This window comes from Miniopterus natalensis, chromosome 6 (genome assembly GCF_054644295.1).
Source record: "Miniopterus natalensis isolate mMinNat1 chromosome 6, mMinNat1.hap1, whole genome shotgun sequence".
In the NCBI taxonomy this organism is placed as follows: Eukaryota; Metazoa; Chordata; class Mammalia; order Chiroptera; family Miniopteridae; genus Miniopterus; species Miniopterus natalensis.
Genome location: NC_142086.1, coordinates 84,093,216 through 84,119,694, shown reverse-complemented (window position 1 = coordinate 84,119,694; position 26,479 = coordinate 84,093,216). Strand labels below are relative to the sequence as shown.

General features: G+C 44.9%; 1 protein-coding gene across 3 annotated transcripts in view; it reads left to right on the top strand.

Annotated features, from left to right (window-relative positions):
- The first annotated feature begins 5,302 nt into the window (after positions 1 to 5,302).
- The window catches only part of HLCS (holocarboxylase synthetase), a 154,957-nt gene continuing 133,780 nt past the window's right edge, over positions 5,303 to 26,479 (top strand). The window contains exons 1-4 of one of the 3 annotated variants that reach the window (XM_087818402.1): positions 5,303 to 5,320; positions 14,304 to 14,441; positions 22,077 to 22,239; positions 23,356 to 24,299. In XM_087818402.1, the coding sequence (XP_087674528.1) occupies positions 22,188 to 22,239; positions 23,356 to 24,299 (996 nt within the window). In that variant the 5' untranslated portion in view covers positions 5,303 to 5,320; positions 14,304 to 14,441; positions 22,077 to 22,187. Of the gene's footprint in view, positions 5,321 to 10,890; positions 11,107 to 11,426; positions 11,486 to 14,303; positions 14,442 to 22,076; positions 22,240 to 23,355; positions 24,300 to 26,479 lie in introns of those variants that run through there. The other 2 variants (XM_087818401.1, XM_016220627.2) reach the window with 2 other exon arrangements.

Below are 26,479 nucleotides of genomic sequence, written 5' to 3'. Positions count from 1 at the left end.
TGCGTCCATATCTTGGTTTCTAAATATCATTCTCCAGAGCTCCTGGGAGAAGTGGGTCATTCAGGGAGGGGCAGGGAAAGTGAAAGAAGAGCCAGGAACAGGTTGTGTCAGCTGAAAGCAAGGCGATGGTCCAAGAAGGATGGGGACAGGCCAGGAGGACACAGGGGCCAGCTTGACAGGGCTTCCAATGGCCAAATGAGGAACAATTTGAGCATCAAAATGAGTATTGCATTAATGGATTATCACACTGGATAAAAAAGAGCCCACAAGTTTAGTGATACTAAAAAGCAAATAAACTTACATATACATAGAGCTAAAAGGGACAGCTCTTCTGTATAGTAGAATGCCAACTAATGAATGCTGAAGGAGCAATAGAGTTCAAAAAGTCACATATTGAATGGATGCCAAAACTGCCTGGTGCAAGTTTGTTGGGGAATAAGCTATTACACAGTCTCAAAACATCACTCCGCAGATGATTAACTACACAGGTAGAAAAAAGGAAGCTATCTAGTGGAAACACTGGTGGATACCATTTTAACCATGTGATCAAAGTCAGCATCACCAATAAGGGATGAACTGACATCAGGTGCCCAAAATGCTTAACCTGAGTTGGATCACTTGGAAACAGCAGACTCAAGTTGAGAGACAAACTAAAAAATAACGAGCCTGATTCTTAAAAAATGTCAAGGTCATGAAAGACAAAGGCAAGGATTAAAGAACTGCCCCAGATTAAAGGGACTAAAAAGACATAACAACTCATGAAATGTGTGATTTTGAACTGGGAAGAATAATATTGCTCTAAACGATGTTATTGGAACAATCTGGACTGAAGAGTAGATATTAGCAATGGATCAATGTTAAATTTTCTGAATTTGGTCTCTGCAATATGGTTACATAAAGGTATGTTCTTTTTTATTGATTTATTGAGAAGAGAGAGAAATAGGTAGAGACAGAAAGAGAGAGAGAGAGAGAGAGATTTGTTGTTCCACTTACTTACGAATTCATTGGTTGCTTCTTCTCTGTGCCTTGACCGGAGATCCAACCCGTACGGTGATGACGCTCCAGTCGCCTGAGCTACCTGCCCGGGGCCCATAAGAGAATGTTCTTATTCGTAGGAAATATAGCCTGATGTACTTAGGGGTGAACAGTCATGATTTCTGAAACTTAATCTCAAATGGTTCAGAAAAGAAAAAAGTCTGTTATACCTTGTACCACTGAGTAGATATACCACTATTTGAATAATGTGTTCCCTGTTGTTGTCAATTTAAAATTTTTGAATTAAAAAATCCCCCTTATATGCTCAGCTGTGCGTGGCTCAGCTGTTTAGCATCGACCTAGGATCCAGGAGATCGTGGTTCGATTCCCTGCCAGGGCACATGCCCGGGTTTCTGGCTTGATCCCCAGTAGGGGGCGTGCAGGAGGCAGCTAATCAATGACTCTCATCATTGATGTTTCTATCTCTCTCTCTCCCTTTCTGCTCTCTGAAATCGATAAAGATATATATATATATATTTAAAATTCCCCTTATAAACAATGCTGCTATCAACATCTTCACAAATATAATTTTTCTTCTTTTATCATTTTTAGGATAAATGTCCAGAATTATGCATACCAAATCAGAAAGCATAAGTGTTTTTGTGGCCTGAAGAAGGGAGTATAAATTCAAGAGTGGCTGATTTAAATAGAAGGCTGTATGTAACGTGGGAGGTGAGGGCATAGACTACAAATAGCAGGAGATTATGAGAGCAGCTGCGCCAGCTATTGTGCAAAGGTCTCTCTCGTATTACTAGGAAAACTCCCCACACCAAGCTTACAGCAGCCTTTTCGGGTTAGTAATACCCCTGCGGTTGTCCTAGGACTCCTGGGTCTAATCCAAGCCACCATGACCTAAATTTAGACATTGGACAATAACAGCCTTGTGATTAACTGGCTCATTGCCTCTAGAGGATTCTCCTGATGAACAACCACAGTGTGAAATTTTGTGTTTCAGAACCTCATAATTCCCCGAGGCAGTTGTGAAAATCAGTATAAATGTAAAATTTAAAAGAAAAAGTGTTTGGCCTCAAAGGCATTGAATTGGAAACAAATAAACCACTGGCAACGGGAGTGTAAATTGGTATCTCTGCTTTGGAAAATGGTTTAGCATTATCTTTTAACACTGAACTCTAGGGCGGTTCAGTAATTCCTCTCCCAGGTGCACACCCAGAGAAGCACCTGCCTGTGGGCCCTGGAGATAAGAAGGGGATGTTCAGGCGGCAAGCTGCAGTTATTCAGTGTCATCAGCAAACAATGGCAAAACAGATTATGGTGCGGTCATACTATGGAACGCTACAGAGTAAGGAAATGAGCAAAAAGCAGCTGTGCACAGTTACATGTGTGAAACTTAGAAACTCGGCCCAGAAAAAATGCAAGGCTCAGAAGTTTACTTTTTCTGTTTTTCATTTATTTTTTTCTTTATAATCCACATATAAGTGAAATCATGTGGTATTTGTCTTTTTCCACTTAAGCATAAAACCCTCTAGGTCCATCCATGCTGTCACAAATGGTAAGATTTCATTCTTTTTTTATGGCTGAGTAATATTCCATTGTGTGTGTATATATATATATACCACTACTTTTTATCCACTCATTTATTGATGGAAGAAGTTTACTTATTGAATAGTATTATTTTTATAAAGCTAAAAAGCAAAACAATGTACTGTGTAGAAATGCATTCATCTGCATTTGAGGTATTTATTTATTTATTTATTTATGTATATCTTTATTGATTTCAGAGAGAAGAAAGGAGAGGGAGAGAGATAGAAACATCAGTAATGAGAGAGTCATTGATCGACTCCCTCCTGCACGCCCCCGACTGGGGATCAAGCCCGCAACCCGGGCATGTGCCCTGACAGGGAATCGAACCCCGATCGCCTGGATCCTAGGTCGATGCTCAACCGCTGAGCCACACCCGGCTGGGCTGAATTTGAGATTTTTAAAGCAAAGAAATGATCAATGTAAACTTGAGATTGTGGAGCCAGGGACATGGACTCAATGAGGACTACAGAGGTCTTGGCAGGGTTCTAGTTTTCAAATCGGGCAGGTGCGCAGTGTTCATTTTATCACCAGACTTCTTACCTTATATCCAGGTTACAGAAACTCTACTGAATGTAGTTAAAAATTCACTGCTATCTACTGTTTTTGTATGTTGCATTTAAAAACAGCAATGCAGAGAAAATCAGGAAACCACAAAATTTTACAGGTGGAAGAGGCCTTCAAGGTAATGGTTAACCTGAAATGTAACCACTTAAAAATTATAAGTATTAGGGAATAGTTATCGTTTGGGAAATTAGGGGACACTTTCTAAACATGAAATCAATGGAAGAAGTCATAAAAGAAAAAATTGAGGGGTTTTATTTAATTAAAACTTTAAAATGGTACAAGAGCCATCTTAAATGAGGCCAAAAGGCAAATGATAAACTAGGATTAAAAATACGCCACGAATATCACAGCTACAGACTAATATCCTAGGCTAATGTCGTTAATATATATATATCCTTAACATATAAAGAACCCATAAAATCATTAAGGAAAATACTAACACCAAAACTGAAAAATAGCAATGGATATGAATAGATAATTAATAGATGAAGAAATGCAAATGGCCAGTAAGACAATTGGGGAAAAAAAATAAGTGTTTCTAGTAATTCAAAAGAACAGAAAATGAATCTTTTAAAGTCAGACACCATTTTTCATTAATCAAAATAGCAAAGATTTTAAGACACTTGTACTGTAGAACTTGATACTGACAAGGGTGTGCTAAAAATAAGCCCTCGCTCTTCTGCAAGAAGATGAAGCCATACAACATTTGAGACAAGAAGTCTGGCCTTACGTTTCGATAGTCTTAGCAGGGTTCAGATCCCTGACTTACAGGAGTATAGGAACACATCTGAAACGATTACCGGAACGGCGGCTAAAAAGTTCTGTATAGGCCTGTCCACTTCGACATCATGACAGCAAACATGGGGGAAAACAGCCCAATAGCAGCAGCGTTCTGCAAACTCGGAATATTTTGCAGCCATCAAAAACCGTGTAATTGAAGACGTTTATGATCACCCCTGAATCCCCCCCGATTTACAGAAACCTCAGCAGTGATGGGAGATCTCAACTCGAGGTTTCCTTAGACCTGGGGTACTTTGTAGCCCATGGGTAAGCACCTGCCCCCAGGGTCAGGCATGATTCCTTTCCCCAAACGCTGAGTCTCCCCACTTGTCTCCAGTGGACACCACGTGTGGGTCTGGGTCCCAGCACAGAACTAGGACCCCCTAGCCCCCCAGACGGGAGGAAGCCCCCATCCTTGCCTGAAATGGCTGTGCTGAACATTAGGACTCCTTGGGGTAGCCCTGGAAACCTGGTGGGTCCTCAGCGAAGGAAGATCAGTTATTGTAACGCGAGGAGGAGCAGCTCGGGGAAAGCAATCACGAGTAACCCACGCTCTGCACCGCCCGCGAGCACCGTCAGGAGCCCTCAGTTTGGCTTCTTTTCTCTCTCACTGAGCAAAATCTTCAGCCACTTTCACAGTGTGCCAGGAACAAAGACAGATCCTGCCCCTGCCCCTGCCCCTGCCCCTGCCCCTGCCCCTGCCCCTGCCCCTGGGGTGTGTGAGTGTGAGTGTGTGAGTGTGAATGCGTGTGCAAGTGCGCGCGCGCGAGTGTGTACGTGTGCGTGAGTGTGCGAGTGTAACTGTGCGAGTGTGTGAATGTGTGAGTGCGTGTGCGTGTGAATGTGTGTGCGTGTGAGTGTGTGTACGTGTGTGTGTGTGCGAGTGCGTGAGTGTGTGCGGAGGGAAGGCAGACACGTGGTACAAACAATGGGATGGGCGAGCGTTCCGCAGCGGGCTTGGAAGGGGCCTCGCCCCGCCGGGTCGCGCGCCTCGGGAGGAGGGGCCGCGTGACAGTCCGGCGGGCCTGGACGGGGCGGGCGCGGCTGCGCGGGCCGAGGCAGTGCTCCGGCCCCACGCGGACGGGGCGGCGAGGGGTTACTCCGGCCGAGCCAGGCGTCCGAGCCAGTGTGTCCGGCGGGGACAGAGCGGGCTGGGGCGTGGCCAGAAGTCGGGGTTGCGCCCCCTCGGGGGCCCCGCCGAGGGCCGTCCGGATCCGGCCTTTCCCACGGTCTGTTTCCCACGCCCCCGCCGCCACCTGCTCGGTCCTAGGCGACGACGCCCCGCCCCCTTCGGGCGCATTCCCGCGGCGCCGCCCACTCGGCGCGGGAGCAGCGGCGGGGCTCGGAGGCCGGAGGCCGGGGACCGGAGGCCGGGACCGCGGCCGGGGTGGGCCCACAGGTACGTGCGGCGCCGATGGCTCCCGGGGCCGCGTCCGGCGGGGCAGCGGGGCCGAGGCTCCGCGGGCGCGGGCGCGCCGCCCGGCGGGGCTCCTGGGAAAGGCCCGACTCTCCCCGGCTCTTCTTTGATCCCGCTGCTTTGCCCTCCTGGGGAGACATTTATAGAGAGGAGTAGCTGTCGCGGCCCGCGCGTCTGGCCTTGTTTTCCCGGGTTCGAGGTGTCCGAGCGGGGCTGGACCCTCCCGGGCGGCGCGTCGGCGCGGCGCTGCGCTCCCGGCTCCCCGGGAGGGGCTCTCCCCCTAGGCCTGACCGTCTCACACACGCGACGCGCTTAGGCCTGCGGTTACTGAGTTGCTGCTTCATTTCTTTTCGTATTTCACCGGGTTTACTGTTACAATAAGCTGCCTGCAATGCTTTTGGGGCTAAGAAGTGGGGTTTGCATAAACATTTTAAAAGTCACGGTTTGACCTGCAAAGCGAGGGACATCAACAGGGGCACCACCGCTTCGTGGGACCCCTTTCTGGATTCTCAGCCCTGGTGCCTCCGGGGAAACACACGTTCAGTGACAGCAGCGGGGAAGCAAAGCTGTGGGCCGTGGGGAGGCAAAGCTGTGGACGGGGCTGCACAGAATGCCTCGGTGCTCCCACTGCTTCTTTCCACCAGGCTTCTTGCCAGACCCATGAAATTTCCAGTAGCAAAGGTTTTGTAATAGGTATGACTTTTTGTTTTCCTTAAGCAGTAAATTGGCTTTTCATAAGCATGGAAGTGACAGTTCCAAAGAGAAAATGTTCAGGTTGGTGGAAGGGGAAGAGAAAATTAAGTTGTCCTACAACTCATCTGCCCCTTTTCATGGAACTTTTGGCCACAAGGAGAGAAGGCCTCTGTGCTCGGCGTTACTGCAGTGTTTGTAACTCGTAGGTGGAGTCTGTTTTTCCATAGCTATCTTCCTGTGTGCTTTGGTTACACCCACTGCCAGGGCACTCTGCCTAACAATCCTTACCCTCTGCTTGTCCCTGTGGTCTTTGTTCCAAATATGCTCTGTCCAGGATTCCACTCAGCAACTTATGGGGCTGCAGTTCATATACAACTGAATATTTTTGCCCTCTGTCCTACATGGCATGGTCCTACTCTGAATTTTCTAGTTAATGTGATAGACACCATTCAAAGCAGCAGCCCAGGACTTGACACTGATTTCAGTTTAAATCTCATTTCATTGGGAGGTGACATAACCTGAAGTTGTATTTCAGGTGGCATAGACTTCAGGCACCATGACTGACCAGTTGAAGAATATTTGTAGGCATACATGCTTTTCTGTGCCTGAGAAAGGCATTGTGGGATCTACTGGAAAGGAGCCCTGCTTTGTGTGGACCTGAGAGTCTGAGTTTCCTGTGCTGTTAAAAGGAGGAAATAGTATCCACTCCCTAGAGTTCTTGTGAGGGTGAAATTGCCTTACCCTTCTCTTCCTGTTGACGTTGTACAGGTGGCTGTTTCTGGATCAGAACAGGCACCAGTCATGCATAATGATGTTTTGGTCCACAACGGAGCACATATGTGATGGTGGTCCCATAAAATTACAATGGAGCTGAAAAATTCCTATAGTCTAGTGATGTTAGCTGTCATAACATTGCAGCAGTCATAATATATACTCAGGTGTTTGTGGTGATGCTGGTGTACACACACCTACTGAGCTGCCAGTCGTATAAAAGTATAGCACATGCAATTATGTATGGAACATACTACTTCATAATGATATTGACTATGTTACTGGTTCATGTATTTACTATGCTATACTTTTTATTTTAGTGTTCTACTTACAAAGAAAAATGTTTGCTATAAACAGTAAGCCATGTTTTGCCGGTAGCAGCCTCATAAATCTCATGTTTGCTGCATCTCGATTGCATCATTTTCTCTTGTGCTTGGTTTAATCTCGTGTTGTTTTATACAGTGACATGCTGTACAGGCCTGGGAGCAATGGGCTGTACCATAAAGTGTGTTAAGTGCACACTATGACGTTTGCACAACCATGAAATCACCTTGGCGCAATTCTAATTGGGTATAATCAACGCTATATGCTCACCCTCCACTGGCACCTTGTGGATGCTCTAATTCCCAAGCTGTGGAAACAGAGGCACCTGCCCACGGTCACTAAATGCATTCGTGTGTGCATATGTGTGGAGTCTGGGGCCGGGGAATATTGGAACCCAGAATGCCTGACTCCATACTGTGACCTCTTGCTTCACTATGGAAACTGCAGCTCACAGGCTCCACCCTGGGCTGCTGCAGAGGCCGGGTGGGAGTTGGGGTGTGCGCAGCTGCTAATGTTTTTATCTCACTTTGGTTGTAAAGGTTGTAGTCAATTTCCACATTCATTTATTTGATCTCCATAACTGGCCTTTTAAAAGTGAGACCTTAGTTCAGGTAATTGAACAGGATCAGTAGGAAGACAGCAATGTACTTAGAGCAAGCAGGGTTCACCTGTTTACAGCTCACTTCACCTTCATTGAGGTGATTTAGACTTTTGAGGCTGCTGAGTGCATGAGTAGTTGGTTTATTGGTACTAAGGCCCCAAACAGCAGGCCCTGTCTGATGGGCAGGAAACTGCTCACAGATGGACAGATGGTGACTCCCCTCCCCCAACTGGGAACAGATTCTGCCTGGGATGTAAAGGACCACTCTTCTCTAATGGATGAAGATAAATTTGCTCCCAATGAAGAAAATTCTGTGAGCACTTCTCTAGCGGCTGAGTAAAAGAGATAACAGTATTACCTCACTCTACAAATGGATGTATGAGCCAGTTTCCAAAACTTTTATTGAGCACCTCCTATGTGCTGGCACAGTGCTAAATGCCAGGGATAGGAAGGTGAATATATTACTGCAGATCAAGTCACTGTCAAGTGAATCGTGTTGTCGATGTATTGGGATCCCAGAATTTCAGAGCTTGGGGAGGGGGAAGGGGGGGAGTTGGAGACCATCTGTGAACTTCCAGCTTCCACCAGGTGACCCTGGCTCCTCGGTGCTCAGGTCTTTCCACCTCCTTAGGGATGGGTAGCAGCTTCCTGCTATTTCTATTCTCTGGGTTGTCTCACTGTCCCATGTTTGGTGTGTTAGTACTTTCATTGTGTCTGTAGCCATGTCTCATTTGGCCAGAAAAGCAAGTGCTGCAGAAAAGATAGAAGGGATGAAAACTGGAAATGGTTAGATTTTTGAGCCATGAGGGTTAGATTTTTGAACTACAATCCTAGTGATTGAGATGGGAATCTTTGTCAATCTGATGGGTTTCTACAGATTCCCACAAAGGTTTTAATTTCTATACTCTATTTTAACAAAATAAAATTCCATTTTACCAGATTTGACAATATGATTGTTCCAAAACAATGTGGTATTAATATGAGCACTAAAGCTACGAGATAGAGATCAAGATGTTCTGTACAGTTCCTTTGGCTCTCAGTATCCCAGTAAGGCTGTGGAGTAACTCCTAATCTCTCATTCAGCCTGGCTCTACATACTCAGGTGACGGAGGGTTTGGTTCCACTATTTCATTTTGCTTTCAACTTAAGGGTACTGGTATTCTAAAAGCTAATAGTTTTAAGCTCTTAGAAGATGGCAGAATTTAGCACATAGTCCCCTGCTACCTCCAGATACTGACTTCCTGGAGGAGGCAGGAGGAAGGTCCAGCTCGCCATTCCATTTTGAAATCAGCCTTCTCAGTCTACAATATTCTGTGTAAGTTTCATTTCATCAGAGTCCCTCTACTGTCACTTGAAATATAGTGAAAAGATTCATACACCTGTGCTCTCTCACCAAACTAACCGGTTCTGCCCTATTATTTACTTTTCAATAATATTAGAATGCACAGTTTACAGTTAGCAAATACATTTTAACTAGATTCACTCCTATCTTAAAACTTAGCTCTTCTTTTAAAATATATGTAACAATTTTTTACCAAGTTAATGTCACATATTATTATACCAAGATTTATAACAAATACATTCAAGGAGTTCTTCCAGTTGGCATTATCTTGACCTATTGCCAGTCAATGTTGATTTTTTACTGCTAGGAGATCAGGGAGATAGATATTATCTTGGCATTTCATATAATTAAGAAATAATGACATATTACATATAAGCTCCTAAGGTTTTATGTAAAAGCGTTTTTTAATTCTTGGGTCAAAATTCACATCTTGCCTTTATTATTATCTGTATTAATCATAGGCAACTCTGGTGTAGAGCTCTGAGTCCTTTTGATAAGTGTAAAACTTCCAAAAGAAATAATTGTAGGAAAATAATCAAAGTTTATAAAAAGAAAATGAAATTAAAATAAGTTTCTAAGCTACATCATATAATTATAAAGAATTATTTATAGGACTTTAAAAAGGCATTTAAATACAGAATTTTCTGGTCCACCGTGATGCTCACCTTGTTCTTTGAGCCCAGTTATTTCCTCTTGGAGTCTTTCTCTTTTGAAGTCTCGCCTTGCTATGTACAGTGGAAGAATTTCCTAGGTCACCTGACCAGAAGTCTGAGGTTTTGAAAGTGGGATACTGCTATTTTAAAGCAGATGAATAAAGGGTCAGGGCACTGGAAAAATCTGCCCTTGGATTCAGTAAGACTTGGGAGTGGTGTACCGGACTGCTTTCACTGTAGTATGCCATCCACTTACAGCCAAGGCCAGAACAGGAAGCCACGCAGGGAAAACCTTGGCTGCGCTTCTCAGTTGAGGAAACTGCTCTTTACTTGCGAATGAAACTCCGGTGTCCCTTTGAGTGATGTCCATAGTGTCCTGTCCCCAACACTTATTTACATATTGCCTTTGGAAAAAATGAGGCCCTGTGGGAGAAATCTCGCCCGTGTCAGGAATAATTATGCTTCTCTTAGGGGACAAGCGCGCTGGATCCTAATGGACGTTTCCCCTTTTCTACTGGTTTTAGGATGCTCGCAGTCAAATTGGTGACTCACGGGTAAAAGAACACCAGGCAGCCTTTTTTTACTGCTCATCTGTCTTACTCCTGCCCTGTCTTCAACTCGTTCCTGCCTTTACTTTAAAATGTACAATACAGGAAAAAAAAATATTGCATTGTATGAACTTACATGATCTTAAAATCCTTTTTGCAAGGCCTCACCTCATTTCCCAGCTGGACTGGATGCAGGCTGTCTGTTGGCACACACTGATTCCCCGTACGGTGCAGGTTAATTAGCTATAAACATACACAGCCCCCTCCTCAACCAGACTCCCGCCCGCAAAGGAAGGGGGGCCTGACCTGGCCAGGCAGCCCGGGGCCTACCCCCTGGTGCTCAACTTGCTTATCCCCTGCCCCCGCGGCCTCCCATTTCCCTCCATCACAACACACCCGCCCCAAGCGGCCTCTCCCCGCGCCAGCCCAGCCTCCCTCCATCATCCCGCGCGTCCCTCCCCTCCCGGGACCGCCTGCTCCCTCGCACCCTCCCCGCTACTCCGCGGTCCCCACCCCCCGTGGCTCCGCCTCTTCCGGCCGGCCGGCGGGGGCGGGGCCAGGCGGGAGGGGGGAGGGGCGGGGCCGGCCGGGCTGGCGAGGTGGCGCGTCCCGGGACCGCGCCCCGCCGCGGCCGGCCGGCCATGCTCATCACGCTGTGCTACTTGTACCTGTGGGCGCGCTGGGGGCGCCGGCCGGCCGCGCTCGTGCGCATCACGGTGCAGCGGCTGCGCGCCTCGCGCTGCTCCTTCACCTTCTGCGGCGCGGCCGCGCGGCCCCGGGACGCCAGCGTGTGCCTGAGCCGCGGGGGCCGCGTCTTCTGTGTCAGCGAGAGCCAGGTGGGCGGGCACCCGCTGGGGCGCGTGCGGGCGGCGCGTGCGGGGGGCGGGGCCTCCGGGGGGCTCCCTCGCGCCAGCCGGAAGCGCCCGCCTGGACGCCCGCCTCAGCCCCGGACCGTGGGAGCCCGGGAAGCGCTCTCCGCGCCGGCCCGAGGCCCCGGGCTGGGGTCCCGGGAGCGCCAGGCCGGGGGCCCGGATGCGGGGGTCAGAGGTCCGGAAACTGACAGGCGACCTGGCGCACGGGTGCCTGTGTGACGGTGCGCTGGCCACTGGCGCTGAACCCACTTAGCCTCCTGACACCCTCTCCACTGTGGCCTGGAGTTTGGTAGAACACGAATTCAGAGCGAGCAGATTCTCAGCTTTCTGTCCTATCTCCGAGGTGACAAAAACGGCCGGTGCTCTCCCTCCGTCAGTTGCGTCGTTTGCTAGCCAGGGCACCCCACCCATTGTCTTTGCATCTGTTTTGTTTGTTTTGCACAATCTTTGTTTTTTGGCCCAGGACTTAGCCTGGTGGCTGCAAGTTCAGCCGGCGCTGTGCTTTAATCTCTGCAGAACCTCAGCTCTCGGTAAAAAGGAACCATTGGTTCTCTTTCCGTTCAGCTATTGGACATGGACTTGATTCACCGCGCGGTTCTGCGCACATTTCCATGGACCTCACTGATACTGTTCATTAACATTTCAAAGTGTTTTTGCATTTCATGGTTTCTTGCCTTTTCCTTCTGGAAAGTTGGATCATTTTTAACATTAAAATGAGATTTTTGTATGTGTGTAAAACCATAATACCCGGCTGGGAATTAAAATCTTGTCTCAGGTTTTGAATATTTTGTTGAGGTTATGCTTAGGTATGGGATTATACGGTGCTGCTAGCAAAGTAAAAAAATGCCCTTCCTTGTGAGTCTACTATAGCACACAATATATAAGTAACCATGTCTCAGATCTCTCGAGGAGTGCGTACCTGGTACCACCTAGATGCCAGGGGGTGAAGTTCATGACATACAGTGGACGCCTGAGGGCAGGAGGGCTTAATTCTCTCAAGGAACCCTGATTGAGAAAGATGACAAACGGGGGGAAAATGGAAGGGTGGATTTTTAGTTCAGAGTGGAAATTTGGAACATTCAAAACATTGAGAGGTAAAATGTCTTTAATTTTCTTGGAAGACAGTTTTACTTTTTTTTTTTTAAATATGCTCATCTAAGGATATGTTTATTGATTCTGGAGAGAGAGGAAGGAGAGAGAGAGAAACAGAGAGATTGATGTGAGAGAGACACATCGATTGGTTGCCGTGGAGTTGGCTCCGCTACTAGGACAGGATCAGACCCAAAACCTGGGTATGTACCCTGATCAGGCATCTAACTTGTAACCTTGGGATTCTGTAACTTTCTGTGTCCCTGGCTCTTTGCATAGTTAACTTTACCCCAGAGTTTTGCTCAGATATCACTGTCTTACCCACCCAGACTAGATAGGATGGGCCTGCCCTGTGCCCTCAGTGTTTAAATCACGGTTCATCTTTCTAGTTTTTTGGTTTGTTTTTTCTCCCTAGGGTCTGGGTCTGTTTAACTTTGCCACTTGATCTGTAATAATCACTCAGTATTTCAGTGAATGAAGAAGTGTTTAGTGGCTGTTGGGTTTCAGCTTGATGTTTAAGGCCTACAATTAGGGAACTTGACAATTTATTTGTGATTAGCTACTGTTATTTTAAGATTTAAAATATCCTGGGGCTGATGATTTGGTTCAGTGGATACCTTGTCAGTTTGCCTGGACCGAAATAACTTTACAGAACTGAATCTTATGCCTTTATTGTCTTTATACTTTATATATTTTAAGTCAGATGCGTACATATGGAATGTTTATAATTGAAGGTCCCATAAGAATTGATAAGTATAATCAAAGATACTTTATACAAACTGAAAATTTTAAGGTTTTTGTTTAATGCACACATTTTCTTTGTTGGGGTCAAGTGGATAATCTGTTTTTTGTTTTTAATTCTTTCTTTTTTAATCCTCACCTGAGGATTTGTTTTTATTGATTTTAGAGAGAAAGGAACATCAATGTGAGAGAAACATCAATTGGTTGCCTCCCGTACACACCCTGACCCGGGATTGAACCCACAACCTGGGTATGTGTCCAGACTGGAATCGAACCCACGACCCACAACCTTTCTGTGTATGGGACAACACTGCAAGCAACTGAGCCACACTGGCCAGGGCTTATTTTTAATTCTTATATTGATAATTATATTTACTCACATAGAGGAGTTGTTTTTTTTTCTCTTCCAAATTTAATTCAACAGGTAATAAGCATGTACTATGTGCCAGGTTACTAGGCCTGGTGGAAACTTTTTTTTTTTAATTTATTTTAGAGAGAGAAAAACATCAATTTGTGTTATTTATGCATTCGTTGGTTGATTCTTTTATGTGCCCTAATGTGAGATTGAACCAAAAACCTTAGTGTATTGGGATGATGCTCTCACTAATGGAGCTACCCGGCCAGGGCAAGGAAACACCTTTTGATCTTCCCAGGAAGGGCAAATTTGAGCTGATTCAGGACACTGGGGAGTCTGACTCAAATGCGCTGTGTGTGTGTGTGTGTGTGTGTGTGTGTGTGTGTGTATTTTGGTGGTGATGCTAAGGCTTTCTGCTCTGGGTGTGTCTTGTTTTTACTGGTTAAAGCCTTAAAACTGATTTGCTGTCTTTTTAGAGAGATTTCAGGAAGGAGAGCAGAGATTAGTGATTTTCCCAACCTGCTCACCAATCTTGAAGCTATAAGAGCTGGAGGAAATGGAAGAACAGTTCTTCAGGCTTCTGTTAGTAACGGGCTTCTGCCTACTGGGATGCACTTCTGACCCTCCTCATCTTTAAATGTTCCTGCAAGTTGTCATTTGGAAAGCTCCTACATACTCTGAACAATAAGGAACAGTAGGAATAAGCCCAGAGTCAGAATTAATTGTTTGATAACAAGTATCTAGAGATGTTAAAGCTGTCCTGAGTCGTCGAGGGGATTTTGCAGCTGTTTGAGTAGCCACAGTTCACCAATAAACACAGGGTGAATGTGGTCTGTAGGAGGGCACCAGATAACATGATTTAGATCCCGCCTGGAATTACAGAGAAGGGGATGTCCCTGATATTGAGGTAAGTGGCAGTTGTGGTTTGAAGTGACATTAAATCCTTTCTGTGTGTGTTTTCTTTCTCTCTATCCAGTCCATTGATGACTTGAACAAATGGGCCCTATTTCTTGTTTCTCCTCTTATACATGAAGCCGAACACATAGCATTCGTGACAGAGAGTGTTTGGGTGCAAGGTGAGAATCTGCAGAGATCATCTTCCTCTTCAGAAACCGTGAGTAACGTGCTTTTCACTTGTGTATTGTAAGGAAACTGTGTGTCTTAATTAAAACTAATTTCATTTTTTAAAAATAATTTCATTTTTTAAATGTTTTTATTGATTTTAGAGAGAGAGGAAGGGAGAGGGAGAGAGAGAGAAACATCAGTGATGAGACAGAGTTATTGATCCGCTGCCTCCTGCACACCCCCTGCTGGGGATAGAGCTGGTAACCGGGGCATGTGCCAGGACTGGGGACTGGGAACCTCTATCTCCTGGATCCTAGGTCGAAGTTCAACCACTGAGCTAAGCTGGCTGGGCTAAATTCATTTTCTTATGAGTGCTATTTCCTGGCCTTTGTGACTTCTTTTCTTTTTGGATATTTTGGGTTAAATTAAAATATGTTAGTGAAATTACTTTCACCTATTTTAATTTTTATTATTTATTTATTTTTACTTTTTAAATGTGGCTGCTAGGAAATGAAAAACTGCCAGTGTGGCTTGTGTTTGTGGCCCTCACTTTGTTATTATTGGGAAGCACTACTCCAGTCTCCCCAGGTCATTTAGTCCATCCTTACATTAAACAAAACCTTCGAGGCTGAAAGTTGTCCTGAAAGAAAGGGCTTATTGAGCCATATGCTACCAGAAAAAGGACCAGGTGGTCCTGGGACATACAGTCTAAACCACCAGCATCTGGGCTAAATGGAAGAGACGAACATGCCCACTGTCCTAGAGCCGATGGGGCCCTTTTATCTAGTGGGTTTTGGGAAAAAGATATAAGTTGTTTTGAAAGAGTTTACACTGGCCATAAATAAAGGGGGGAGGGGAAAGATGAGGAGGGCAGTTCTAGGATAGATATTTCCCACTCCTGGATTGGTTGTGGGCAAGAGTCCAGAAAGTTCATACATAAAGCAGGATGTGGTGGTATCTGGTGGTTGGCTTTTTTTTTTGATAGCCACCTGGAAGTTGATTCAAAAATTAAAAAAAAATATTTTATTGAATTTACTGGGGTGACACTGGTTAATGACATTATATAGGTTTCAGGTGTACAATTCTGGAATACATCATCTGTATATTGTATCGTGTGCTCACCACCCAAAGTCAAGTCTCCTTCTATCACCATTTATCCCCCATTTATCTCGTACCTGCTTCTACCTCCTCTCCCTCTGGTAATCACTACACTGTTATCTGTGTCTATGAGGGTTTTTTTTCCCCTCTTAATCCTTTCACCTTTTTCACCCAGCCCTCCGACAGCTATCAGTCTAATCTCTGTATCTGTGAGTCTGTCTCTATTTTGTTTGTTAGTTTATTTTGTTCATCAGATTCCACATATGAGTGAAATCATATGGTACTTTTCTTTCTCTGACTGGCTTATTTCACTCAGCATAATACTCTTTACCTCCATCCATGCTGTCGCAAAGGGTACGATTGCCTTCTTTTTTATGACCCAGTAGTATTCCATTGTGTAAATGTACCAGTGTTTTTATCCACTCATCTACTGATAGGCAGTTGGACTGCCTCTACCCCTACTACTACCATGGCGGTCAGCCTCACCATATTCCAGCCCTCAGAATGGATACAGCCAAGGTGGGCGACAGCCAGCTTCCTCTTTAAAATTGAGATCCAGAAGTTTCAGATATCACTTCTTTTCACATCACTTCAGCTGCAGGGGAGCCTGAGAAGTACATTCCATAGCTGGACATTTGTGGGTTCAGAGAAAACCTGGAGTTGTGTTACTACAAGGGAGAAAGAAAGACTAGGTATTGGGAGATAACTAGCATCTCTGACATAGTTACCCCATTTAATTTACCTCCTAAGGAGGATTTAATTAAGATTGCACTTAATGGTGGTGGTTTAATTTTTTTTTTTTTTTTTTTAAATCCTCACCCGAGGATATGTTGATTTTCCGAGAGAGAAGAAGGGGGAGACTGGGAGAAAGGAAGGGAGGGAGGGAGGGAGAGAGAGAGAGAAACATTGATCAGTTTTGCCTCTTGTACTAGTCCCGACTAGGGATTTAACCTACAACCTAGGTATGTGCCCTAACCAGGAATTGAACCTGAAACCTTTTTGGTGTACAGAACAATGATCCAGTTACTAAGTCACCTGGCTGGAGTGCTTAATTCTTAATTTTCTGGGGGTGGAAAGATGTCTGCTCACCAAGGGTATTATCCAGTTAACTCATTTTGTCTGTGGTCCAGAGTCCGGTAGGCCTTATGGCCAGGAGCTGGATTTGTCTAGAGCTAGTTTTCTGACCACCCTGGTTATTACACTGAGGTCCGTTTTATAAGTTGGGTTGCAGAACCTAATAAGAAGTTGCTGTCATAACTCATGGTCTTTTCACAAAGTGTGCAGTCCTGTTCAGGTTGATTGCTTGATGGGATTTTGCCTTTTGGGGGGCTCATATGAATCTATGTATATATTTTTCCACCTAGCTCTAGTCATTTGAATTTGACAGGATCCTAAGGTATTCAATAGAAAATATTTTATTTAAGAGAGACTTTTGAACTTGATGAGATCTTATACATTCTTGCACATTAAAAACATTTTTTATTGATTTTGTAAATTTTTTATTTATTTATTTTTTAAATGTTTTTATTGATTTCAGAGAGAGGAAAGGAGAGGGAGAGAAACATGAATGATGAGAGAGAATCATTGATCGACTGTCTCCTGCATACCCCCTACTGGGGACTGAGCCCGAAACATGGGCAAGCACCCTGACCAGGAACCAGAGTGTGATCTCCTGGTTCATGGGTCGACACTCAACCACTGAGCTACGGCTGCCAGACCTATTTATTTATTTATTTTAGAGAGAGATGAAGGGAGAGGGAGAGAAACACAATGTGAGAGTGTAACAATGATGGCTGCCTCCTGCATGCCTCCCCACCAGGGATGGAGCCTGAAACCCAGGCATGTGCCCTGACCGGGGATACAACTGGCAACCTTTCATTTCATGGGACGATGCCCAACCAACTGAGCTACACTGGCCAGGGCCGTGCTTTCCAATTTTTAGGACTATACAACTCTTGCAGATATTTAAAATGATACCTGTTGGAATTTGGGATATCTCATAGATGGCTTTCACGTGCCTTCTGGTCCTGGGCATTCCTTGTGGACCTGTGTTAAGTTGGTGGAGTAGACACGGCACTGCTTGCTGAAATCTGTGCAGCCTGCAGTCCTGCTGCGATGAGGAAATCCCTTTGTTTAGGGCCGACCAGCTTCTTTAGCTTTGATCTTTGGGAGTCAGCCTCTTCCTTGACTTCCCCTTTCTTTGTCTACCCTCCTTTTTCCATCTTGAGGTGCAAATTGGAAGGGCCCTGTTTACTTTTTGCCTCTGGAAGGCAAACACCCCTGAGCCCCGGAGGAGATGGGTGACAGTGCGGCTTTGCTTTGATCAGAGCACCCATCCCTGCTCGCAGGAGTTTGCATGGTCTGTGGCTTCTGGACCACGTTCCTAGAAAAAGGAAATGCATTTCGGTGAGGAAATGCTGGCCAGAGTTGAGAAACCTGATCAGGGATGTGTGTATATTGTTCTTTGGCTGCTTCCTGTCCTTCCCCTGCCTTTGTTTATCTCCTGCTTCTCTGCTCTTCAGAGGTGTGTGAGAGTTAATGAAGGGCTCGTTTTACACTCGGAGCTGACTTTGGGGGTAGCTCAGCGGACTTGCCCCAGCAGGGTGCTAAATCAACGTTTGAGGGCCTGAATGCTGGGCTGGCTGTCCCTCGGCTGAGCATTTGTCCTCTTTGATTGCCAGCGATAGCGCTGAGAACAAAGATGCTTTTAGCTTCTTGCAGGAGGTTGCACTGTTGCTTTTCATGCTTTTCATTCACCCTCATCTGAAAAGGCAGCCCTTGCCAAGGTGAGAGTTTATCTTCTCATCCTGAGCTGACATCCTTCCTCCGTTCTCAGAGCTGGACATAACTAGATATTTGTGTGAAGTGTAAGCTTCACCTCTCATCTGATCAAAGATGTCGTCTTTGAAATGCAGAGTCTGATAAACATTGGTCACCCGACCCTCCGGATGACTCCTAGTCACTCTAGGGGGTGTCTGGGAGGAGGTGAGAGGAGCAGGTGACAACTCTCAAGGGAAGGCTACAAGTGGAGCTAAAAGGAAATTCAGAGACTTCTCTTCCTGTAAATATTCTAACCAGTTAACGGGTTTCAACCTTTTGACCATAGAGACCTGTGTTTATTATTTTTCTCTCTAAGACAGTGCTTATCAGCTTTTAAAATTAGTTTCCCTTAGGAGGAAAATTCAGTTCCATTTGAATTCTCTCTAGAGGGAAATGAAATACTGCAGAATAAGGTTTTATGGGGCAGGGTGGAGCCTCAGAGGATGAAACCTTTGTGATAGCTAGGGTTGCTTTCATGCCCCATTTCCCTGACCAGTTTTTGCCCACTTGGGGGTGAGGACTCTGTGGTTTGGAATAAGAGCACCCCCTTAGGGGCCAGGTGCTTTATGTGTTACCCCGTTTAGCTCTCCAAGTATCCTTCCCAGAAAGGTGCTCTTATCAACACCTCACAGACAGGAAACCAAAGCACAGAGATACCCATCCAGTGACTCACTTGGGTCACACAGCTATTAGCCAAAGGAGCCAGGATTCAACTTTGGGAAGTCAGACTCTGGAGTCCTCTTACTACCTAGGCTATCCTGGAACAGTGTGGAAACAAGCAAACTGCCCTCTTTTTTTCTTTTTAAAATTGGGATGCAATTCATGTACCATAAACATCATCCTTTTAAAGGGTATGATTACAGTTCAGTAGCTGTGCAGTCATCACTACAAAGAGAGACTATACACCCTTCAGTGGTCACTCTTCACCTCCCCCCCCCCATCCCCAGCCCCTGGCAACCACTGAGCCATAAATTGGAATGTTTTGGATATTTCATACAGATAGAGTCATGTAATATGTGACCTTTAGTTATTGGCTTCCTTCACTTAGCACAGCGATTTTCAATCTTTTCCATTTTCTGGCAAATGAAAAACTAATTAATAAAATTCCGTGGCACACCAAAAAGTGTATTTTTTGCCGAATCTGACCAAAAAAATAGGATAATTTGGATTCATTCACACCAGATGGCTATTGGGTTGGCTGTTGTCATTTTCTTAGACAGTCTAAGGGAAAAAAGATCAGTGCCCCTGACTAAATAGCCAGGCATTGCATGTTTTAGAAATTCTTGTGGCACACCTTGAAAATTGCTGACTTAGCATAATGTATGCAAGATTCATCTATGTTGCAACATGTATCAGTACTTCATTCCTTTCATGGCTGAATCCAGTGTATGGATATACACATTTTATTTCTCCATTCATCTGTTGATGGACATTTAGGTTGTTTCCACTCTTTGGTTATTATGAATAATTCTATGAGTAGTTGTGTACAAGTTTTGTGTGTGGACTTGTTTTCAGTTCCCTTAGGTATGTATACACCTAGGAGTGGAACTGCTGTGTCATTGGTAGCTCTGTGTCAAATTTCTTTTCCAGAGGCTTGTACCATTTTATATTCCTGCCAGCAATGTATTAGGGTTCAGATTTCTCAACATCTTAACCAACACTTATTACAGTCCTTTTTGTGATAGCCATCCGAGTAGAGGTGAAGTATCCCCTTGTGTTTTTGATTTGCTTTTCCCTAATGACTAATGATGTTGAGCATCATTTCAAGTGCTTACTGCCACTTGTATATTTTCTTGGGAGAAATGTTTTCCAGATCCTTTGCCCATTCATTCATTCATTCATTCATTTAAAATATGTTTTTATTGAGAGAGAGGAAGGGAGAGGGAGAGAGAGAGAAACATCCCGATTGGGGATCAAGCCCACAACCTGGGCATGTGCCCTGACCAACCAGGAATCAAACTGGCTACCTTTCAGTGCACAGGGCGACATTCAACCAGCTGAGCCACACCGCTAGGGCCCTTTGCCCATTTTCAAATTGGATATTTGTCTTCTTATTGTTGAGTTGTAGGAGTTCTTTATATATTGTGGATACAACTCTCTTATCAGATACATGATTTGCAAATATTTGCTCCCACTTTGTGGGTTCCCTTTTAATTTTCTTGAAAGTCTTTTTGAAGTACAAAAAATTTTGATGAAGTCCAGTTATGTATTTTTTTTCTTTTGTTGCTTGTACTCTTCGAGTCCTGTCTGAGAAACCATTGCCTGATCCAGGGTCGTGACATTTTACGCCTATGTTTTCTTCCAAGAGTTTTATAGTTTTAGCTCTCATATTGATGACTGCATTCAGTTTCATGTTTGTTACTCTTTCCCCATTGAATTGTCTTGGCAGACCTTATCCAAATTCTGTTGTCTGCAAATGTGTATTTATTTCTATACTCTAGAAATATGTATATAGGCTATATGTTTGTCCTTCTGCCAACTGGACCTTGACTTTTGAGCCCAGGTTTCCTGGAGGAGCAAGTACCCTCAGGGCAGAGTGGCTTGGCTTGTGAAAATTCCCCTTGGCCCTGTAGGCTCTGGATTTACCCCAGCATTTGGCGTGGCAGTTCTTCATTATCCGGTCATTCTTCGGTGCTTTTAAGATGATGCTTTATTTATTTTATTCAGCATTTTTCATTGTTTTCAGCAAGAGTTAGTTTTAAAAATCTAGCCTACCAAAAATACTGCCTGAGGCAGTATTTTTCTGAGACAATTAATTTTGGGAAGTAGGGAAATGATTCCTGGCATCTTAAAAAATGATCACTTTTTACTACTATTGCTTTTAACGCCAGATTCCTAATAGCTAATAATAATAGCAGCTTTCATTAATTGAGCACTATTTTTGTCCCAGGCTTTTTACTGGGGGGCATTATGTATCCTTTTTAACCTCATTAACACAACAAATCTCTAAGATTATAGGTATTAACATTATCATTTTATCATTTTTCCTATTTTACGAGTGAGGAAACTGAGACGTAAGAGGTTCTAAGACTTGCCTATGTCTAGTGATGATTAGCTGACTTTTACCTAGACCCAAGTCCTTGGACTCCAGAGCCAGGCTCGGAACTCTATGGGGCCCCTCTTCTCCTTGTCCCAGTTTCAAATTCTTGTATAAAAACTGGAAGGCTTAAAGGACTGAGTTTTGTCTGCTGTCATTTCCCTGTCCCCCTTTGGTGGAAATGTGAACTTGGACAGGCAGGAATTCTGTGGAGAGACCCGACAGTTCTCACCATTCAGGTATCAGTAGGGAAGCATGTTTAAAACTTCTCACTCCTGGGCTGCAACTCTGGAGTCTGAAGCACCAGATGGAGTCTTGCCCAGGAACCTGAAGCTTTCATGTGCTCCGGAGAGTGTTGTTTTAGTTGGTCATGGTCCCCAATTTGAGAAATCTTGTTTACGGGTTACATTATGAATCACAGACATTGTGGACTTATTGTTTAATCCTGTTTCTGTTACTGAAGGGCAAGTTTATGTTTTGCCAGGGTTTGGGAATGGCCCTTTCCCCCATTAGTCCCTTGAGAAGAAGTTGAGATGTCAGTTATCTTGAAAGGAGAAGTTTACCTTTAGTGCTTTGTAAGCCCTGCTGTTGGGTAGAAATGAGAGAGTTGAAGCCAGAACACCACTGCTGGTAATAATGAGATGGGGCGCTGAAGGGAAAAGTGAAGTACCTAGTTATTTTAAAGAAGAGACAGCTCAACCTTTTTTTCTTTGTCCCACTTGTTCTCAGGTTGTGAAGTGGTCAGACTGTTGTTTGCCGTTAGCTTGCAGACCTGGGGACCCCTATCAGTTAATTGCCAAAGCAAGCGTGGATGACTTCAGCAAGCTGGGGGTGGCGTTCATGGAAGATAGACTCCAGATGGCTAATGGACTGATACCCCAAAAGATTGTTTGTAAGTAGCTTTAGATGTTTTCATCATAGCAGATGTCATAGGTTATTAGCTTAAGGACTGTCGAGCACTCCTACTTGGTATGACTTAAGGGAATGCTTATTTTCAGTTTAGTTCAGTCAACAGGTTAGATTCCCATAATAGTATAAAATTCATACATGTGTCAGGTTTTTTCAGGCTCTTACCCCTGAGTATGTCATTAGTGCTTTTAAAATTCTTAAGGATATCCCATAATTTCATTGTCTGTGAGCTGGCATTCAAATTCAGAACCCATGTAATATTTATTTCTCCCAATTTAGTACAGAATAACTAGTTTCTAGACTTTAGTTTGATCGAATGGAATGCATAGCCAGTGTTACTATGAAGTTCTAAATCTTAGCAGTTTTTTTACCTGAAGTCTTTTTTTTTAGGAAGCATGCAAACTGTTCTTCCTTAATTAGGCTTCAAAGCTGGCTTTCTGTGTCCATGAATGTCTTCATTTGTATCTTGAGCAAATGAGTGTCACTTACCAGCTTGGAAACTTGTAGATCACTTAATTTCCCCATTTGCCATGTGCATGTGCCTACCATGTCAGACATGTAGCAGATGCTCACTAAATGGTTTTTGACTCAGTGGTTGTAAATTATATTCCAGTCCTGAGACCAGATACTGGAAAGACCCTTCTCCCCGGTTGGTCCTATGAAATGTCCTGGGAGTGACATTTTCCTGGGGTGTGCCTAGATAGACTCTAGATGAGTACTTTTTTGTTTTGTAGTTTCATTATCATATAGGAGATTGACCCCCAAGAAACTGAGTCTAGGAGTAAGTAGACAAAATTACCTCTCTGAATCTCACTTTCTTCCCTAGTCCATGAAGGAATCTGAGGTTTTCTGATTCGTATGGGAAAGGTGTTATGGATACTTGGATTTCACTTGAGATCATCAGGGGCCCCTTTCTAGCAAGTGGGAGCAGTTATGTGGTTCCAAAGGATGGCGCAGAGTTGAGGTGAGGATGCAGTAGGAGCTGTGCAGGTGGCTGCCCGGGAACGTAAGTCAGGGAACACGGAGTGCGCCATGAGGTTTTGAACTGAGCTGCGTGACAAACCAGAAGAATTGATTGTCTTTTCTGCTCATGCTTTAGCGGTGTACCTGCAGGACTCCGCTCTGAAGGAACTTAAGGACCAGGCTGCTAACAAGCCACCCCACATCCTGCAGCCGAGCCCTGAATCTGCTGTCGAGGGTGAGCTGGGTCCGGGCGTTATGGAGCACGTCGGTAAAGATGACCCAAAGGTTCTTGGTGCAGAACCCACCCAAGGGCAAGGCGGTGCCTCTGGGAGCGAGCCTGCTGGGGAGAGCGACGGAGAGGGCTGCGTCGAGCTCTGTCACCTCCATCTGTCTAGTTGCCACGAGTGTTTGGAGCTGGAGAACAGCACCATTGAATCCGTCAAGTTTGCATCTGCAGAGGACATTCCAGATCTTCCCTACGACCCCAGCGGCAGTTCGGAGGGTGTTGCTGAAGTTACCTGCCGGGAGAGAGAAGGGAGGAGAGCCAATATGACGGGAAAGGCACCCAACATCCTCATCTATGTGGGCTCCGACTCCCAGGAAACCCTGGGCAGGTTCCAGCAGGTCCGGTCTGTCCTGGCTGACTGTGTGGACCCTGATGGCTACACGCTTTACCACCTGCCGGGGGACAGTGCGCTCAGAGACCCGTGGTCAGACAACTGCCTGTTGTTGGTCATTGCCACTGGGGAGTCTATTCCCAAAGACCTGTACCAGAAGTTCATGGCCTACCTTTCTCAGGGAGGGAAGGTGCTGGGTCTGTCCTCGTCCTTCACGTTTGCCGGCTTCCGGGTGACCAGCAAGGACGTATTGCAGGCGACAGTCCAGAACTTGGTTTTCTCCAAGGCTGACGGGAGCCAGGTGAAGCTCAGCGTCCTGAGCAGTGGCTGCGTTTACCAGGAGGACTCCGGGGAGTGTCTCAGCCTGGGCGGGCTCCAGGGCCACCTGGAGAATGATGATGAGGACAGGCTGATTGTGCAAGTGCCTTTTGGAGCACACGGAGGAGAGGCTGTTCTTTGCCAGGTAGGGTGGCAGGTTTCCCTCTAATGATCCTTGGGTATCTCTGATGGGGTGTATCTCCATACAGCTGTACATGGGAATATGCCTGTGTGGCTGTGCATTGAAATGTTTGAGAGCCTGCACTGTGGGGCACTTTGACCTTCAGGCTGAGAGTTTCTGCTGATGTGAGTAGATGGTTTAGATCAGGGTTTTCCTGTTACATGAATATCTCATCTAACGGAAATACTTGTGATAAAGGAGTGTGGCAGACGGTGTTATGGCTAATTTAAGATTGCTGGTTAACCTAGGATTAGTCAGAAAATTCTTTCTTGCTTTATTCTGTACTGGTAATAATCTTTCTAAAATACATTAGTCTGCTCCCTTGCCTCAAAGTATGCTCTGGTTAATATAATCAAACCTTTACTTAATGTAGCTAGTTGAATGCCTTGGGTGGTGATTCCAATGTTAGTAGCCATTACATTACAGTATCATAGTTGATGTCAGGGGTTTCTATGATTGCTCCCCAACTGGTGGGGCTGTGAGTGTTGAAAACATCTTCAAATCCTTAGTTCCTTTCTTATGATTTGTCACTCTTAAAATCTGAGTGTTGAGAAGAATTTCAGATAAGAGAATATTGAAGTGATTTAGATTTTGGGCATATTAATATGTAGGTAAGAAAATGGAAAGGGAGATGAAAGGAAAAGGTACTTTGCACCCTTAGGAGGTCTTTTAGCTCATCTGCTGGATTTTTTTTCCCTACCCTTTTCCATTTAACTTTTTGTTTGTTTTTTTAAGCAAATGGTAGCAGGATAGACTAATTCAAAATTCCTAATCACTTACTGCAAATCTTTTATTGTCTTTGGGTAAACGTTTTTGTTCAAGTTAAATTAACACTCTCCTTGAGGATTTGGTGAACTAATGAGACCACTAAGGAGATGTCGATATTTTGCCCAGAATAGTTGCCAGGATAAGTGTAACAGATTTTGTTTTATTATAGGAATTTTATTGAATTAGAGAACTGTTTCCTTTTTTATTGTTGTTTGTTTTAATTTTGTATACTGTCTCTCTTTTCAGCCCTCCTGAGTCTCTTTGGTTTTCTGACCAAACATATTTCAAGGGTATATAGATTTGTTTCTTTACCGTTTTCTCCACTCATTTGTTCCTAAGATGCATATAAATAAGGAATCTAGACATCGGGAAGGATGAACATGGACAACCAATCAGGTTTTCTCCAGGTTGCAAGCCACATGAACTTGTTTTTGGGAGGCCTAATACATGTCCCTCTTATCTTTTCCCTGCAAATATGGTAACTATAGTAACCGTGCAGTCTCAGAAAATCCACTCTAAAACCCGACTTCCTAGGGCCGTATTTCAGTTTTGGAGAACGAATTTTACCACCCCGGTGCACAGACTTGTACTAGAAAATTGATTAGGCACTGTGGCGATCTGTTTCTCTGAGTTACACAGCAAATCTCCTTGCTGCACCATTTAAATTGACCCCATTACTGTCATAAAATTTGATACTGCATGCATTGCTCTAGAAAAAAAGGCAATATGATGCAGCTTCAAAAATCAGATTCAGAGGATTAGACTGTCATTTTTGAATTTAAATGATTTTCAGTCTCTGTGACAGGGTCACTGTTTTCTCCTCAGGCCTGTGTCACTATGATACCTCGCCACCGAGATCAACCAGTAAATATCCTCACAGGCTGGTTAGTTTCCTCTTTCCCTGTTCAATTTCATAGCCTTCATCTTGGCAATAAATCGAGTAATGATGTAACCCAGTAAGAGGAGGCGAAGTACTTCAAGGGCAGACCACAGCTGCAAAGTAGGTGGTGGTCTGGCGGCCAAGGAGCTGCACCATGGTGTTGTTGCCATCCATGGAGAAAAGGGGGTTTGCAGCACCACCCACTAGATGCTAGTAGCACCCCCTCCCTCTAAAAATTTTAATTTAGAAGAAGCCAAGTTACAGAAATCACTACGGTGACAGCATTGCAGCCAGAGGAGACACTGGTCGGATCTCATGGAGGACCCCAGTGCACATTCCGCACATGCACGCTTTGCTGCTTGGTCTGAACCGAGGTGCAGAGCCAGACCTGGCCTCTCTTCTCGCTCCATTGTAGAAGTTTCTAATCTTGTGATGGACAGGAGCGCTCCTCACACAGTCTCAGTACCCCCCCCCCCCCCCCCCCCCCCCCCCCCCG